Genomic DNA, 18,454 nt, shown 5'->3' with positions numbered 1-18,454 from the left:
CATATGAAAATACTGTCGCTGTTCTGCTCATTCCTGCTGGCTTTGTTCATTCGTCTGGCCTGTGACAGGCACAGGGCACATCAGGCTGCCACATGCCAGCCTGTGGGATGCTGTTGGGGAGAGGAGAGGGGAAGGTATTCCTGCTGGGTCACATAGCACCTGCAAAGGGAAATAATATAACACCAGAAATCCTGCATTTGTCAGGACTCATTTTCGGTCACTAGGCTGCTGCTGTTGCCTCTATCTGCTTCTTGCATCTTCCAGTTTTCCCCGCCTACACAACATGCTGATCTCTTATGAAGTGCTGCATCTGGGAAACAGCAGTTTGGGCTGGACTGAGGGATTTTTCTGTTTGCCACAAACAAAAATGAAGTGATGAAGAAAGGAGCGAAGCCCCAGTAAGGCGTGACTGAGCATTAGTCTCTGCCTTTGGCTCTTGACTTCTTCTGTGACCTCCATAAATCCATTATGGAACCACTCTTCAAACCCATTTAAAACAGAGATAATATTTCCTTCTCTCTTGTTTGCAAGGATAATTTGTATAAAAAGCATTTCTAGATACTTTGTATATATCTAGTTATTTCTGTAAAAGCACTTTTAGAGCAATGTTGAAGACACAGAAAATACATGTAAGAAATAGAAATCCTTTAAAATCATGGAAGGATTCTCATCCAAAGATGTTTTAAGGGATTATGAAACCACCACTTTCAAAAAAAGAGCAGACCATTTTGGGTTAAATGTCAACCAGAGTGTTTCTGTCCCTCCGATCTCTACCTGAACCTGCCCATCTTCCTCACCCCACCATCCACACGTTCAACCATGCCCCCTCAGCAGCAGTGTAATTAAACATGTTATGGTATGACAAGAAGAGCCCTCAACTTTTCTCTAGCACTTCTTAAGCTTGTATTTTACCTCTGAAATCTTCCCATTTTGTGAATTGGTTTCTTCAAGGTATGAACAGCAGCACTTGCAGAGTGCACTGCTTTGCAAAGCCAGGTCTGCTTTGACTGCCTGCTGATGTCTCAGAAATGAGTGTTTATTGTCTCCAGCTTTGGTCATCCGCCCAGATCGATGCACTTGACACTGAAGAACACGGATGGATTTAGCAGCCCCCCACAGTGAGGGATTAGCTTAGTGTTTCTTCTGAACTTTAACACTGTCTAAATTTCTGCTTTTTTACAAGGAAGTGAAAGTTTTCCTGAACAAGATCGTGTTTCATTTGTGCTTTTCCACCTCCCTGCGTCCTCTTCTAATTTCCACATCTTCATTTCCCTACAGGTGAGTTGAAAATTCCCAGCTTTCACTTCTGTTTATAATTATTCACTATCCTTTTGAAGATCTTACTGGATTTTCTTGAGTGTATAGCCAGCATTTCTTCCTAACCCTCAGTCAAAGGAGTTCGTCGGAGATGCTTTATTTCTACTAATTCCTTCTACCCTTCCCTTGATGAAGCTCACGCTTGATGATGCCTGCAGTGACTTTTCTTAAAGATAACAAAACTTTTATTTGTTATAGGAGTCACCATCTTCATCTTTGGTCCTGCTGATTCCTGTCCAGGCAATCCTAAATTGTGGCACACATTTTTGGTGGGATGTGATCTACTTGAAAGTAGTTTGTGGTGATGGCTTGTGCTTGCTCACATGGCAGACATGGGCAAACATCTCCCTGCGAGCAGCTGCTTTGGAGGAACGGGAGGTGGGGATTATAGGAATTGAGGCAGTGGTGGGAGAGAGGACACAGATTACCAGGAAGCACAAGGTTTTGGCCTTTGGGTGTAGAAACAGGGGAAGGGAAAGGCGTATCACAAGAGGATGAGACAGTAAGGACAAGCATGTGATTCTGCTTGCACAGATAGCTCTAAGAGACGGGGATTATACCCCTATTGCCAAACAGCAGGCATTAATAAGTATGAATTATGCTATGATACTACAGCCTGACTGATCCTCTATTTCAAACTCTCAGCCACAGCTCACTGCGTCCACGGGAGAAGCCAGGAGAGGCAGGACTTCCCTGATAGGAAACTGAGAGGGGAGCCTCAGGCATAAAAACCGCACCTTTTTAGATGAGTGCAAAATGTAGGCACTTTTACTAAGTGGTAGGTCTGGGGCTACTGCTCTAAGTGGAAAGAAGGCGGCTGTTAGTGAGCCAGATTGCTAAAATGCAGTAAAAATGAAGGAAAACAGAGCTTTTGTTCCCAGCCTGAGTAGCCCTACGCTGGGACTGCTGCCAAGAGCCTGCACACTCTTTTCCTCTCTCCCTCTAAATGTTGTATTTACAGGCAAGTGCTGAAGAAAAATACACGGGCGGGTAGGTTTCTGAAGTGACATAATAATAATCTCTCCGTCTTAGTACATTTCAGAAGTAGGTTTCATGTATCAGGCAAAGAAATTCAGTACCAGTGGCTGTACCCGCGGGTACGTGGTGTAAGAGATGCGCGGCAGCACGGCTCAGGGCAACATATAGCAGCTCTGCATTCAGCACGTGGGCCTATGGAGCAGGGTGGCAGTACGTGGGCAAGAAAGGCGTTAATACCTATGTAGGATCTAACAATGGGATTAGCATCTCTCTGTGTACACAGTAGCAGCTGTAGGATTTTGCCATCGTTTCTTATAGTTCCCTCATGGCGTGAAAGCAGGCTGCTCTCTTGCTGATAGTAAGATCTCATCCTTCCTATTTCTTGACTTTCCTTTAGTCACAACATGCCACAGGGTTTTTTCTTCTGCCTTTATTGACTGGTGGCATTCGTGTATTGTTCTGAACTCAGAGCTTACTTTGCTTTTTGTGGAATTTGTGTCCAAATATAGTAAAAAGGGCTTGTAATTAATACATGCCCCAAATGGTCTAAAAAATTTTTTTTATCACACGTATGACTGAAGCTGCTGCTCTCAAAAAATGTGTAGTGACCTTCTATTGTGTATACCAGATGTCTATTCTAAATTAATTATTTGGAAATTTTTATTATGTTTCTCACCTTCTAAAAGGAAGAAGCATGAAGAACACAACTCAAATTCTTTCCATAACAGCTATAAAGTAAAGATGATAATATACTGGACCCACTTTCTCCAAAAGCTATTCTTTAAAATGACCTAAAAATCTCTTTTTCTTTCCCCTTTATCTTTACAGTGCTTATTTCCTGCTTGTTTCAGTAGTTTTTTCAGCTACCCATACAAAAGCAATCTGGTTCCTGCATTTCACATTCACTTCCACGCTGGGCAGATTTATATCTGAACAGTCTGTTCAGGTTTGATGGTACAATCTCCATTAAATAAATATAAAAAAAAAAAAAAAGGAAGGGAAAATTCACTCAAACATCTGCTGTAATGTGAGGAAAGGTAGGTGCTGACTCCGATGTCAGTACTGGTTCAGTACAAGATGCTGGTGGTGGGGAAGGTGTTTGCAAAGGCTAACTTCAGCCCAGTCAATCTAACCTCCCAAACTAAATTAGGTTTGTACTGAGACTTGCCCTGAAGAGGACCCGTCTTTCCACTGGTTCTGCAGAGAGCCTGGAGAGATTGGGCTCATGAACAGTAGTTACCTTTCGTGGTGGTATCTGCAAACACGTTCATGGATTTCCACACAGAGCCAAGGCAGGGGATAACAACGAAGTCACATTTTGATCTTTGTGGCATTTTCCGAGTCCTAATGTCAGCAAAGAGGCAAAGGCCTTTAGATCAGTTTCACGAAAGCTTCAAGTCGCCAGCTCAAGTCTGCTGCCCCACTTTCCCCTTCCCACATCCCACCCACTCATCCCCACAGCTGCACAGCCCTATCCAGGCACTGACCGATACAGGGGCCCGGGCTGCTGCCCTGCCGAGCTCATCCCGGTTAACACCAACCTCAGCATGGAGCGGGTCTTAACCTGGACTAATTCTGCCGTAACACATTTTACCATGTAGCCATCTTAATCAAAATTAAAAAGAAGAAAAAGAAAGGAAAAAGGAAGGGAAGGCTGGTGTGGGAGCAGGGATGAGCAGCTAGGAGTGGGTGGCTGGGACGGGCTGCCTCTTCAGCAGCAGAGCCAGCTTGAAGTGTTTATAAAGCTACAGCCTTTGTTTCTTCAGTGTCTTGCAGAACCACATTTTCCTCCTCCTGTTTGTATATGCCCAGCTTGCTCCTCCTATATTCCCAACTCAGCTGCACACAGATTTACGTCTAGAGGCCAGAACAAGCTTGTTAGAGATATATGAAGCAGTTTGGAAAAGGCAAGGACTTGTAAGAGTCTTTTAAAAGTCCTCAGCATTAGCAATAAAGTTTACTGTAGGTTGACTGAGGATTAATTTTTTAGTGCGTTATTCATCTCCAGGACTAGAATTCCGCCTTTTTCTCAGTTTCAGGGATCCCTCTGGGTAAAGCTGCTGTCTCATAACATTTTCTACATTAGAACCTCAAATGCTTATTGAAAAACGTCTTTTAATTTTGCCTTTTCCTCAAAGATCTCCGAGTTTACTAAAATATTAAACTATGATTTTAATATCCTAAAGGGACAAAGATATCTCGACTACTCACTGCTTTTATGACTGAAATTCAAAGCTCAACGCGTTCTAAATAGGCTGTCAGAGGAAAGGAAGCATCCTGCCTATTCAGCTGCATCCTGCTCCTGGAAAATTCTATTTCGCTCTACAATTTTAATTATCCCCTATGCAGCTACAACAAGGAGAAGTAAATAGAGGAGCAACAGAGAGCTAATGAGTGAAAATCAAATTAAGGGTTTGAATTTTCTGTGGGAAGGGCCTGAGGAAAGATTTGGATGCCTTCACTGAATATTGTAGATTTCCATGATATACACTGACAAAGATTATGCTTCAAGTATTTCACTGATTTTCTACTCTTTGTCTTCTCACTCTAGTTTAACAGGTGTGGAATTTTCTAAGGAAGTGGACAGTGGTTAAGTAGAACTACACTGAAAAACAATATCAATTCAATGCTGAGACTGGGATTAATGCAGAAAGCACTGCTGCAACTTCTGGAATTCTTGATAAATGTCAGTTTACAAGGTTTTTATTCTACTTGAAAAAAAAAGAAAAAAAACACAACCCCATTCAGCAGTATATTAAGAAATACGCAGACAATAAAAAAATATTACACATTCATATTGTGGAAGCATCTAAAGCAGAGTTAATGTGATCCTTGCATAACTTCTGATTTTCTGCTTTCTACCATTTTTCCTTTTTCAGATTACAAAAAAACCCAAACAAAACAGGCCCAAAGAAAGGCAATCTGAAATGATGTGGCCTTTTCCTCTCCAAAGGTCTTGCTAGCTTAAGGGTGCTGTAGTTCTAACAGTGTCTTAAAAAAAATAAAAATAGGGGAACCTGAGTATTTAGAACCACTCTAGTTAAAAGGTGATCTATCAAATCCAAAATAAACTTTTTGCTATCGTGCAAAGATCTGACTGCATAAAGAGACAGTCCCAGCTGCTAAAAATAAGCTATTAAACAAAACACAATACCAAAAGACAGAGATGAAGTTTTCAGTATTACATGAGGATCCTCCAGCTTTTCTATGGTGCTGGAAGGCTCTGACTGTATTTCTGGAAAAGGTCTTTTTCTGAGACAGATAATTCAGTTTGCAGTAGAAAGAAGAGAGAAAGGGGCACGGCACAGTTCTACACTCCGGTATGACTCCAAGCTCAGTCTCTGAAATTCCCAAATGCCTCTGAAGAAGCAGATCCTGCCATCTGAAATGGAAACCTAGATGAGAAGTTTGGCTTAATTTCTCAGCAGAATTATCTCGCTACTTTTCCTCTTCTCTTCACTGTCATAAAATTCAGTTTCATTCTGAGCCTCATCTATCTTCTTACCTCTGTGGCTCTTGGTAAGCCTGCACATCAGCTAAAACAGCACCTCCTTTCTTTAGCAACTACCCTGCTTTTCTTCACTCCACAAAAGGCAAGTTTATGCCTCCCTGAACAATCCCAGAAATCTCTTATGGCATAACATAGTGAAAGAAATGCAACTCTGTCAGTGTTACTTGGTGTAGATATAACCAGAAGAGAGGGCAGGAAGAAGAAACCCTGAATTAGCTCTATCCTTGTCTATTTTAAGATAAGCCTCATCTTGCCAAGCATAGTGCCAATGCTACTGTTGTCATAAGCATCAAGAGTTAACAGAAGATGTTTTAAAAAATATGCCTTTAATTTTTGTAATGATGCATTACTCTGAAAAACAATAAATAAGGATGTTTTTAAAATTTATACTTGCCTTTTGTAAATAAAAATGTTTCCTCCATGACTAGAAAACCTATCACAAACACAGCTTGAGATGCTTAAGGATTATTTTTACCCACCAATTACAGAAATTCTACATGTCAAATTAGGTCTTAACTATGTGTCCCCACCATATTTAAATTGCACTCTCAGATAATCTAGCATCACTGACACCAATTATGCATGTATTTACTTTCATACAAACTCTTTTGTGTAGATTCCAATTTCTTCCACACCAGTTCTTTCAGAAACAATACCAATTAACTCAGTAGAATTCCATAAATTATAACGGCTACATAAATTATTACGGCTACAGGATTAGAATTAGGATTTGCTATTTTAAAGTCTGCCCTTCCTGGTATCTGCTCAACATGTTATTTCCACTGCATCTGCAAGAATCATAAGCAGTTTGGTAGCAAAATGAAACTAGAGTATAACTTGCTCTCTATGAGCTACTTAGTGTAGAAGAAGTCTAGCAGTTTAGTAGGCATGAGTCTCTTGGGGTTATTCACTTGTGTATAAAGAAAGTAGCTCCTGACCTTTTTTTTTTAAATATGGATCTAGAGCCTTTCCCAAGGAATGTGAGCAAATTCCCCCCTTACCCCCTCAAATCACACTCTTATACTAGAGAAAGGCCAGATGTATGGGGGTGGGGCCAACTGTTGAATCATTACTACCATAGTAATTGAAACCTGCATCCTAATTTACACTGAAAAACCTTCACTGATGAGGCTACTGAGTTGTGCCTACATCAATGCCCATAGTAAAGAATAATGTATACTTATTTATGGATTACAGATTGGGTTCTCTGAACCCACAAACCGAAAGCTTCCTCAGCAACAACTCTGAGTTCCTAAACAGTAGTAAACTGGCACCTCAGCAGCAGATGCTAATAAAAATATACATCAAATTTCTTTCAGCCATTTATTCTAATTGATTTAAAACCTCACGTGTCTTCTGCCAAGTGTAAAAACATTTTGAAGTCATACAAATACAAGTGACCCAACAATTCTAAATACATAGTCCATGGTACAATAAAATGAAATCAGCACATAGTAGGGATTATCCATTTTATTTTCTTTAGAAATGGATCAATGAAATCACTGTGCTCCAGAAACACTCTAAAAAAAGATTTCATAAGACTTTTATGCCAGGTATCCTTCCCTTTAGTGAAGTTGTACATTGCTTATAATAATGCAGATTGGATCTGGAATAATAGAAACATGAATCCAGTGCCACCCCAGAGCTACACTGATAGCAAGTACATTCACAAACAAACCCTCCCTCCCCCAATTCATCAAAACACCTGCAGAGTCCCATTTCTACAGCTAGCTAAAAATATTCTTGTTAAAATAGAAAAAAGATTTTTCTACAAAAATCTGGGGGAAAGTCACGACATTTCATCTAGATTGCTTTGCAGACAACTAAGTACGATGATACATCAGTCTTCTCAAGACTTTCCCTTCCAAGATTTCACCCGGATTTTCACGTTCCTAAAAATAGTCCAACATTGCCACCAAGTGGTCAGGGATGGGCACGTTCATCGGGACCGCTGCATATGACGTCTCGGAGAAAATCCTTGACAAATACCTAGTCAATGCGTGAACACAATGCAAGTAAAAAAGGAAACTGAATTCTGAGAACTCAGCCCCTGTGCTGGAAAATCAATTCTAAGTATGGACCAATATAAGAAAAATAATTTAAGATATTCTGTAATTAAGTCTTCAGTATCGTGACGCTCCCCTCCCTAAAGGCACAATCTGTTTTCGCTCACTTCTCTCTCAGCACGTACTTGCCAACAAGCAAAATCTATGTGTATGCAAAATGCCCAAGACCACTCATTTCTCCAAACGTAAACGTACTTGAAAAATTTGAAGCCTTTTTCCTGGAGTTCAGGAAGCAATAGAAATTGAATTTAAAAATAATCTTTCACATGGGCTTTTTTGTTGCTGCTTTTCTCACACTGAAGAGATATGCTTCATAAATAATATTTAAGAAGTTGTCATCATTCTGAAAAACAAAACAGGTAATTGTTAGTGCATGACAGGTGTTTTGAGTAATTCCATGGACTAGATACTTTTCAACCTTACCCTGTTTTTTTAAAAAGTGAGCATTAGGAAGGCTCTTTTCCTTTATCAAAAATACCTATTATGTCCAAGCCTTGCTAGTAAGCCTTAGAAGACCTGGATGTGAATATAAAGTTTACTGCAGCAAATGTGACTGTATCTCTGTAAGAAATAAGGAGTACACAGAAAGCAGATTTTCCAAACTCACAGTGGATTTGAGTCCACTACTCCTGCATGACAATGTGGCGATGATACAACCCTGTAATTTCTTCTCTTTGCCCTCATTTACCTAGGGATTTCCTTAAGTAGTTTCCTCCAGTCAGTGGTAATTCCAAGCATGTCTGAAGGAACAGTAAAGCACCCTGGGTTTTGACCCTTTACTAAATGTTACCTGGGCAAATCCTTGCATCTTGTTCAGCTCTTTTAGATTTAATCCTTCTAACTGATGCTGTTCCTTTTGCTCTGATGCTTGTTTAACTTTTTCCCTCTGAAGATCGTTTTGCAAGAATGGGTCAACTCACATTAGGAAAGAATGTCCTAAGTAGCTCACATAAACATATGAGGATAATTAAAATCAAGATACTATTTGAGGAAAATCAGGAGCATCGGAGATTGTAGTTTTATATAATGGAAAATAACAGGTAAGAAATTGGCAGTAAATTATTTCCAAGTAATTCAATTAATCCTAATTACCACCAAGAGCAGCAGGGTCAAATATACATATTACAAGTACTGTTTCAGAGGGTAAAATCCAATTTTCCTTGACTATTTTCATTTTTAACTTCATATATGGTTTTACAACTATTCAGGTACTCAAAGTATGTAAAGACAGGATAATGTGATATTTTCATTTTTTTAATCCCAAACTACAAATACAGAGAAAAATGAGAAAAGTCTCTAAATTGTTAAATATATTATTTTTTTTCTGGGTCTATAATTTAAATTGCATTTTAAGTAACTTCAGCATTCCAATAACAACTTGTATTTTTATTCCAAAGCCATATGGGCACGTAGTTTTGGCCTACAAATTAGACATTAAACCTGTGTCTCTGTTCCTTGTGCTTTGTAGCCAGGTCTTTAGATATATAATCTCTCCAGATTATAGAGTCTACTCTTCAGATATTCATCACATGGCAAGATAAGGAAAAAGATACTAATAATCACTCATATCATCCCAAAGCATATATAATGTTAATCCTTTGTCACATTTAAACCTGAAAAGCTGCAGCAAAAGGAATTCTAGCATTTGAACTAGAGAATTACATTGAAAAAACTGAACTAGTATATTTTTAGGTTATCTAACCCATATTTTAAAGTTGTTCACACTCATCCTGAAATTTTTATTTCCCACCTGAATTCCTCTTACTGCTAACACGCATCTCTGAAATATCTGGCAGCTGGGATAATCACCCATTATTTATCCTTAGCTAAAAATATAGTAGATATCTCTTTGGCTCATAGGCTGACCTTATGAAGCTTTTAGTCATCTCTGTTCTTTTCTGTCAAATTTATTATCTTTCCTGAACCCCAAATCAGATGCATTCATCAAAATGTGGTTAAGCCAGCAGTGGGCAAGGAGAGGCTATCACATCTGCAGTCTATGCCACAGTGCTCTGTTAGCATGTCGTCCTAAGTGTCACAACTTCCAACGTATATTTTAATTATTCATTTAGCCTCTAGACAGACAGGGGCAACCGATTACAGGGTGCTTATATCAAAATGGGAATCAGGCTTTTAAGCTAAGGAAAATTCTTGGCGCTTTACCTGGATCAGGTGTAGAAGTGTTTCTTGCAGCTGCATCTTTGTCATGGAGCTGCTGTTAACCACGGGTGGCTCTGGGGTTTGCAGTGGCAGGAGGAGGCTAGCGGAGCTAGCGGCAGGCTCTTGGTTCGCTGCTGCTAACCGCCCACTCTCACTTGATTTTGGCGGAGCAGGTGTGGACTGAGTGAACACCATCGGGGACATCAACAAGGTAGGAGTCACAGTGGCAGGAATGCGTTGAGGTGAGATTACCTGTCCATATAAAAAAATAAAGTCATCAATTCAGTGTATCTACTTAATTCTATGGGAATAAAGTTGACGTAAACTGCAGACAGATTGGCAACAGGTACAGAGGCTGCTGGAGATGGCTAAAGTTGTGTGAAACTCCAGCTCAGAGCCACCTATATGATCTATTTCCAGATTAAAAGTCTTCCTTCCAATCTGAGATTGCACAATGGATTCAAGTGTGATTAAGTCTATCTGACAGGCAAATGATCTTAGGACAAAAGCATTTTATTACAGAACTCAGACTACTATTAAATATCAGCACTCTTGGGGAATGTAGCTGTAAAGTTTTCTACATAGGGACAGTAAGTCATTAAATTTAATCTGTGGCAATATACTTACATGCAAATATCACTACTGAAGACTAATCTTTGCATCTAATACTAGAAAGTATTTTCCAATTATAACTTTCAAATTACTTTATAAATATATATATGTATACATTTTTTTCTTCTCATTTTAACTTAAGGAGAGGGGAAGGAAAACAGATTAAGTGATTTATCTAAAGAGCCACAGTGAGCTGGGGGACACTGTCAGAAACAGAACTGACTCCTAACCAACGCACAGCTGACAAAATCAAAGAGGCCCTCAAAGAGAAGGAAAACCTTGATGCTGCAGTAGTTCTGCAAGTTCCCTCATTATCATATCCATGCCAACCTGCAAAGATATGTGTCAAAAAATTTTTACTTTTAAATTTGACAATGCATCTTGGAACTGTAAAACATGCAGGACTAGCAAATACCATCAGATATAATATACAACACAACAGGAAGTTTATTCACTCGGTCTGCAGATATAACTCTCTCCAGGTAATTCTAGTAATAAACCTTAATCCTAATCAGCCATCTCCTCGCTATTCAAGTATCCAATCTTTTTTTTCAAAGAACAGAACATAAAAAAGAATTGATACAAGCTCACCAAAGCTCCTCTCTTTTGGATGGGATCATGATTTATTGCTACTGTATGATGCTGAAAGGCTACTGAAACACTTCACTCTGTGTCCTGGGTTACATTTCAATTTTGAAGAGAAATTAAAATTAAGAAAATAAAACTGAGGTTTATCTCCTAGGTATGCAAAACAACATAGTTTTAATATTAAAGAACATTCATATTTTTGTAGCTTGTCTTACTCCTAGTTATGATTGTTCTACCCAAGAAGATTTCTGAACATTAGTTAGATTACAATACAAAGAGAAATAGAAAGAAACAAGGAAGACTGAGATCTTATGCTGTTTTATGCAAAATTTAAGGAAGCAGAAAGACTGGGGGTCAGGAAAGACTCATGGATATTAGAAAGCATGCAATATGCACCTAATGCAAAAATCTCTCAGTTCACGTGCTAGGTTTACTGTTTCTGTTTCTCAAGCACAGAGTACTACTTAAGAACAAAACTCCTGACCTACAGCTTTTTTTCCTACGCCATAGTATGTAATCATCAGGTCTGTGTTATAAGCTCCTGTATAAGTTAAGGTATCTAACTCATTGTAGGTTTGCTTCAAACAGTAAGCTAGTGAATATCTTTGTGCACCTATGCTGGTTCATTTCAGAAGAAAACCAGCGTCAGTCCAAAGTGACACCCCTCTGTGGAGCAAGACCTTTAGACTGTGCACAGATGTTCTCCTGTGAGAAGATTCTTCTCCTGCCTCTGGAAGACTGACTACCTCCAGACATTTATCACAACGTTTCTGTGCTACTCAGCCATGCAGCTGAAGTAACTTCTCTTTAATTTACCTCCAGCAAAATTGGCAGGGTTTGCTTAAACCAGATGACTCTTCCTAATGTGATTTAAGGAATGCATATACAAACTGCTCTCCAGGGGCAGGAACCTCCAGCAAAGGGAGGGTGGTGAGCAGCTGGAGGAGAGAAACTGTCCCACTAATATAGATGAATCTACAACGATGTCAAAGCCATAGATGACACATCCTTTGAAATCAAGAGACATTTTTCTCTAGAGTCTGAGGCAAATAAACAAAACCTGAGACAAACTGTGCTCTTAATAATATACCGTTATTACTGTCAAACATGTATACATGTTGTGGTTTAAAAGACATGAAAAAGAATTTGTTTTCTCTGGATAGAAATGGCTTTTTGGTAGGACTTGCCAAGCATATGGAAACTATATGGAATAAGCAATATTGCCATCTACTGGTGACACAGCTAATACCTACAGGTTACTGCCAAACTTAAAATATTTGTGTCAGAAGAATAAAAAATATATGTATCATCTTTTCAGTGCATAGCATTTGTTTCTGTATGCAAACATTAAAATGTATTCTTTGCTAACAGTTTGTGCTCAAAGCTTCTGCCATTTAACAAACTTTTACACAAGCAGCATATTTTCTTTAAAACATAAAGGCAAATTTTCATTTTAGATTTAGTTCAGAACACCTTCAGTCACTGGGACAACTGACACCCATCAGAAAATGGGATGCTGATCTTGGCATTACTAGCGCAACTCCTATAGCACTATGCTTTTGCTAAAAGCACTGAAAATGCTCAGTAGGGACATTAATAGCTTTTGGGCCAATTTTTTAGCTTTCAGTAATTTCTCGCAAGTCATAACAGCCCTTCCAAAACGCCATTGATCAACTTCCTTCCCACAGAATCTAACCTGAGCTGCTTGTTCATCCAGCCTCTACTGAATTATCTCCAGCTTTAGCAGGTCAACGCTTAAATCTCTGAGTCACTAATAACAGAGTAGGAGTCTACTGTCAGTTCTGCAGCAATGAAGAACAATGAAAAATGTGCAAAATAATCGTTGCAGCATGTAGCATTCCTTCTCTGAAGCACAAATGCTCACCAAAATATGTTTGATATTCTGCACGGTTGCTGGCAGCTAGATGACATGATAGCTGGCAAATTCACGTAACACCATGAACTAAGAAATGCATCGGATCTCCTGTAATGCAAACTGTCACCCTTTGTCTCTTCCTACGCGTGCAGAATCCCACGTGCACCAAGTGCTCGTCTGGAACATCAGCACCCGGTGGGTGCTGTGGCCTCTAACTGCTTTTAGTGGCAGTCCTTAGAACATTTAATCTAAGAATGGTTCAAGAACTTCAAAGACAGTTACGATTAAAATAAAGCTGGCTATAATGCTAACATTGCTTTGTTTTTCAAGTTTAATTCAGAATTTTTTGTTGATGTTTAACTACAGGGATCTTAAATTACTTTTGAAAATAAGTTTAATATACCTATTTGCATTCCTCCTGTGCATGTTTACAGTCTCATGCTGAAACTGCAGTCAGGACAACTGAGAGGTAATGGTGTTATGCTCACATCAAAGATACAAGGTACCATGCACTTATTTACAAGCTGTAACACTATGTACAAAATACATTCTTGATGGAAAATGCTCCAAGAAATGAGGAAAAATGGGCTGCAAGATAAGTGGCCTTCTGAAGAAAAGATAAATGTGTGTCAAGGTTATTGTAAGTACTTTTAAAACTGTAATTCTGATTAACATAAACACTTAAGCATGCATGTATCTATAATCAGGATAACTCATGCCTAACACTAAGCATATGCTTAAAAGCCCACTGCAGATTAATGCTTTTTTATTGCATCTTAAGCACATGTTACTCACTGTCCACATAGGGAATATTTCACAGAATAGGGCTGGCACCATACCAGACTAAACGCTTCTGAGTATAATTCTTCTGCTTTTGCTTTTTTCCCTTTTTCTTCTCTCTCTTTTTTTTTTTTTTTTTTTTTTTTTTTTTTTTTGGTAACTGGTCTCTTCCTTTCCATGTGGGAGATCACAGTTCTTACACCATATGGAGATGCAGCAGAAGCCAATTTAAACTTGGACTTGTAATGTGTCAATTGTGGAAAAGACTATTGCTTTCATTTTCTTGGTGCTGCTGATGGATTTAGGGTGTTCCTTTAATATGATTTTTCCAACAACAGACGCTGTCCAGATACCTCTCTATTCCTGTCAGACTTCTTAGAATTTGCTTTTTCTATATGCTGAATTGTAGTAGAAGAAGCAATACCAAAAGATAAATAATTACAGAGAAGAAACCTTTTGCTGCATTTGTTGTCAGAATCTGCTTTGATCAATTTTGCATGAGCATGTGCAGATATATGTGTGCCAATTCAATTTCACTCGAATGTCTGTCTGCAGGCATGGCAGCACTTAAAGCCTCTGGTCTACAGCAAGGATGGTATTATAAAAAGATTAACGCTGGTTTTAAAAGTTGTCTGAAATTTTTATCTTCCATTTCTTTTTCAAAAGTAGGCATATTTTATGTGGCTAATTCATGGTATTCTACAGGAATATAGACTCATTCCTTCATTTTTAGCCTCCTCCCCTTTTTTTTTTGGCAATCTGCTACATATGAAAGAGGCCATTCCTTCCAGATTGCAGAGCTTTAGGTGTCCTAAACAATAATTAGTCATATTTTCATTATCATTTTTAGTCTGTGTATTAGATCTCATAAGCAATACTAAATGTGTCGGAAGAACTGCCTCTAATACTGTTTTGGTAGCAGCTGTGGCTGTATCAGTCTGTGAAGCTGCTCCTAGGCAGTCTCAGTCTACTTGGTCTGCTCAAACTTGCAGCAATAATCGCAGTGAGTGACTCTTGTTGCAGTGAAGATTTTTCTTGTCTCACAAGCTATTGTTCTATTCGTACTCAAGCAGTAAAATTATTGAAATTGCATTGTGTCAGACCTCAGTAATTCCTTTTCCATATTGCAAGTAATGCTGATATCACTTCCTTCTTCAAATACACACAAATAAAGTCATTAGCCATGTCAGCATCCATATGGATTTTTCATTTCAAAATATATCAGCATATTTACCATTTTTTATGTATGCATTCTGACTTACAAGATATAGCCTGGCACTTGCCTCATATCACTTTTACCTTCAAAGTAGGAGTGTCTTATGTCTCCATGCTATCAGTACATGTACCAGTGAATCTGAAAATTTCTTTCACGTATAGCAGGCAAGTTCCATTCCCAGTGAAGAAACAAAAGTAAATTTTTCTGACCTGGATCCTCTTTTTATTCATTAGCACTTGACTGGAAAGTCAGATTACCATCTGTAAGCAACCGATCCTGAATAATTTCAATGACTAATCCCCCCAAAACCCTTTCACACAGATTCAAATTCATGATGCTTTTAATCAAAGAATAAAAATAATGATGGCTATTTGCTATATCAAATTCATCTTACTCTGATCTCTCTCATGGAATTAGAAATCTTGACCTATCAGTATTAGTGACAGATGTGGCCTTTAGTTGCTAAATGACTGTTTCAGCCTCTTCACATATAGGGTAACTTTCTAGAATAAGGGGGATTCTTGGAGCATGCTAAAGCGTTCTGTAGTCTTTCATTCAGGTTTTTAAGAAGTTGCAATAGAAAAGCAGCTTTTGAACTTTACACTGAAAAGGTGAATGCTTTTTCATTTGGATAAGTAACTTCTAGACTCCAATACATCAGACTCCAGTACAGCACAAGTCTTGTGGACAGTCTGTCCTCAACAAAGGAAGTTAAAAGGGGCTTAGATGCATCCCCAAACAGGACATTTAAAGACATTCAAGTGTAGAAGATCCTACAGTAAACAAAGCTGTTAACAAAGACAGTAGTTGTCCAGGATGGGACATTTTGTAATTGCACATGATGCTTCTCTGAAGAACAGAAAAATGCAGTTGTGAGAGACACGGTCTCTTGACATCTCCTGAATTTTTTAAGACACCAATCTGAATTTTAGGGTCACAATCACCAGAATTAAGGGTTTGGGGTTTTTTTTTAAGGCATTCAGGCACAAGGGCGTTTTTCAAAATAATGCATAGCAAATTAAAAAATTGCTAATGAAGAGCTGGAAGTAGCAGTTACGGTATAAGATAACTAGTTAATTGATATACAAATATTATCTAACAGCAGCTTTCTGAAGTGACTTTTTAAGCCCCTTTAGCAACTGGCATACAAAGGAATGCATAGCTGCACAGAGAAAGCTATGACTAATTTTGTCAGAAAAATATGAAACCCGAAATATTACACTCAGTAACCACCAATTACACACAAAAGCCTGAGACAACATATGACAACTGAAAACTAGGTGACTTCTCAAAGTGCCTCTGGAAAAACCCAAGATTGCTGTATTTTTGGTTATTATTGATGTGCAAGAGATGTAGCCTTCAGTATTTACAATATCACAGCTTGGTAAATCAGAAGTTACTTGGTGTTAAATTATCACCTGCAAAATTAATGATGTGCAAAATGTGGGAAGATAATATCAAGAATACACTGGCCAAAACGAAACAAAGACTAACCTTACAAAACACTTGTTCAAAAGGTTACTAGCTTGTAATTTATTTATTTATTTAACATGTTGAAGTTTCCCATTTACCTGAAAGAGCGCGCTCTGTTTTTCTGTACCCGGTGCCTTTTCTATCCAGGAATCCAGTGGCTTCAGTGTATTGGAATTCTGAGTAACAACAGGAAATTTAGCTGCCAAGGTTGGTCTGCTGGATACATGCAACTGTTGTTCTTGTTGCACTATTTGGAGTTTTTTCAGTAACTCTTGAGGTGAAATCACCCCAGAACTGGCTGCTTGATTGCCAGAGAGAGAAAGTGGCTGTCTAGGAAGTTTGGATTGTTCTTTACCAAGTGTCTGAGACTCTAAAGTCTGGCCTGGTAGGGAACCATTGAAATACACCAAAGGTGGCTGGCTCATATTGTTTACGGTTGCTGCTGGTGCTCCAACAGCAGCAGGAGTCCTGCTGAACACAGAAGCTGTTGAGTTCACAGATCCTGTTGCACTGGGGTCCATTTTAGCCACTGACCCTGACTGACTCTGTAATTTCTGCAATAAGCTCTGAGTGCCAGCAGTATCCTGAACTACACGAGATGTTGCGATACCATGAGAAGTCACAGGTTGGAAGAGTCCTGTGAAAGTCTCACCCACGGGGTGGATATTGCCATTTTCACAGAGTCGGTTCTCAGGAAACTCAGCAAGCGGATGCAGGTCTGTCCCACGCACCATAAGCTTCTGAATGGCAGGGCAAAGCTGTTTCTCTGCAGAGGGCGAATGCCTGCTAGGTTCTTCGTAGGACAGTGAACGTACCACACCCTGCCTAACAGGAAGATTCTCTTGATGCTGTTTATTAAGTGGTTCTGAGACATCTGGCTTTTCTTGTTTTCCAAATAGTGCTGTCAAAGACAAGTGCTGTGGTTCAGGATCCACATTCTGTGAGGGGACAAAGGAAAAAAATAAACACAGTTCCCTCATGCTTAAGTTACATTAGGTGGCGACAATATTTAGCCAGCAGTATTCAAGGAAAAGATGAGAAAACTGCTATGCTCTTTTCTCCCAAGAGGATTTTTAATAGTTTTGTCACATAGGAAGGGCAAGAAGACAGTTGTCAAGCTGCTAATGTGGGAGAAAATCAGTGAATCTGAGAGATAGCAGTGGCTTCACTTTAAATACCACGAAAGAGCATCTTCCCTTTCAGCATCAGTGCAATATTAGTAAGAGACAGCAATCTTCCTATGTATGAAGTAGGGCCACTTCTTGTGCATCTCCCTGTCACAGATGAATTTAGCTTTTAGGATTTTGCAGTGGGATTTAGTCTGAAGATGTATCAAGAGACTTTTCTTTATTCAGATTAACTGAATTTGCCTAAAAAAAAGAACACAAAAACTGTGGTCCAGCAATTGACTAGACCAGCTTATGATCAAAGCAGCATCTGAAATTTGAAAGCCTAGTATTTCTTTGTTGCATCATGGTTAGTATGCCTGTAATTTATATGCTTCCACATCATATGGTGGGGGTTGGGGAGCTTTTTATAAACCAGACTAGTTTTGCATTAAAATAATTCCTTACAGTGATTCTACCTCAAATTCTTGAACTGACCTTCTGACTCAAAGATTCCTACACAGTTACTCAATTACAGCAGCACTACTCAGAAAACACACAAAATGTTTTACCTTGCTTTGCTGAGATATTCGTTGATGCTGATTTTCACTAGGCTTCACTGGAATTGGTTTGATTAGGTTGGGGTTGTTATAGATTGCAGAGGAACTGGTTATTTGTTTTGGCTCTGAGCAGGTCTTACACTGCAACAGAAAAGAAGTATTTTTTAGTAACTGTGACAATATATTTTCCTCAGTTATCCACTACAGTAAA

The 18,454-nt window shown here is 38.9% G+C and overlaps 1 protein-coding gene across 2 annotated transcripts in view; it reads right to left on the bottom strand.

Moving 5' to 3' along the window:
* Positions 1-15: 15 nt before the first annotated feature.
* DCP1B (decapping mRNA 1B) overlaps positions 16-18,454 on the bottom strand; it is a 53,682-nt gene continuing 35,243 nt past the window's right edge. The window contains exons 6-11 of one of the 2 annotated variants that reach the window (XR_006165533.1): positions 18,256-18,384; positions 16,676-17,515; positions 10,036-10,284; positions 8,068-8,215; positions 3,536-3,639; positions 16-159 (exon numbers count right to left, since the gene is read on the bottom strand). Coding sequence is in view for 1 of the 2 variants with exons in the window: in XM_042795185.1 (XP_042651119.1) it covers positions 8,135-8,215; positions 10,036-10,284; positions 16,676-17,515; positions 18,256-18,384 (1,299 nt within the window). In the remaining variant the exon portion in view is untranslated. Of the gene's footprint in view, positions 160-3,535; positions 3,640-7,115; positions 8,216-10,035; positions 10,285-16,675; positions 17,516-18,255; positions 18,385-18,454 lie in introns of those variants that run through there. The other variant, XM_042795185.1, reaches the window with a different exon arrangement.

This window comes from Tyto alba, unplaced genomic scaffold (genome assembly GCF_018691265.1).
Source record: "Tyto alba isolate M040663 unplaced genomic scaffold, T.alba_DEE_v4.0 Super-Scaffold_21, whole genome shotgun sequence".
Taxonomy (NCBI): Eukaryota; Metazoa; Chordata; class Aves; order Strigiformes; family Tytonidae; genus Tyto; species Tyto alba.
Note: the sequence above shows the minus strand (reverse complement) of the source record. Positions and strands in the feature narration are given on the sequence as shown.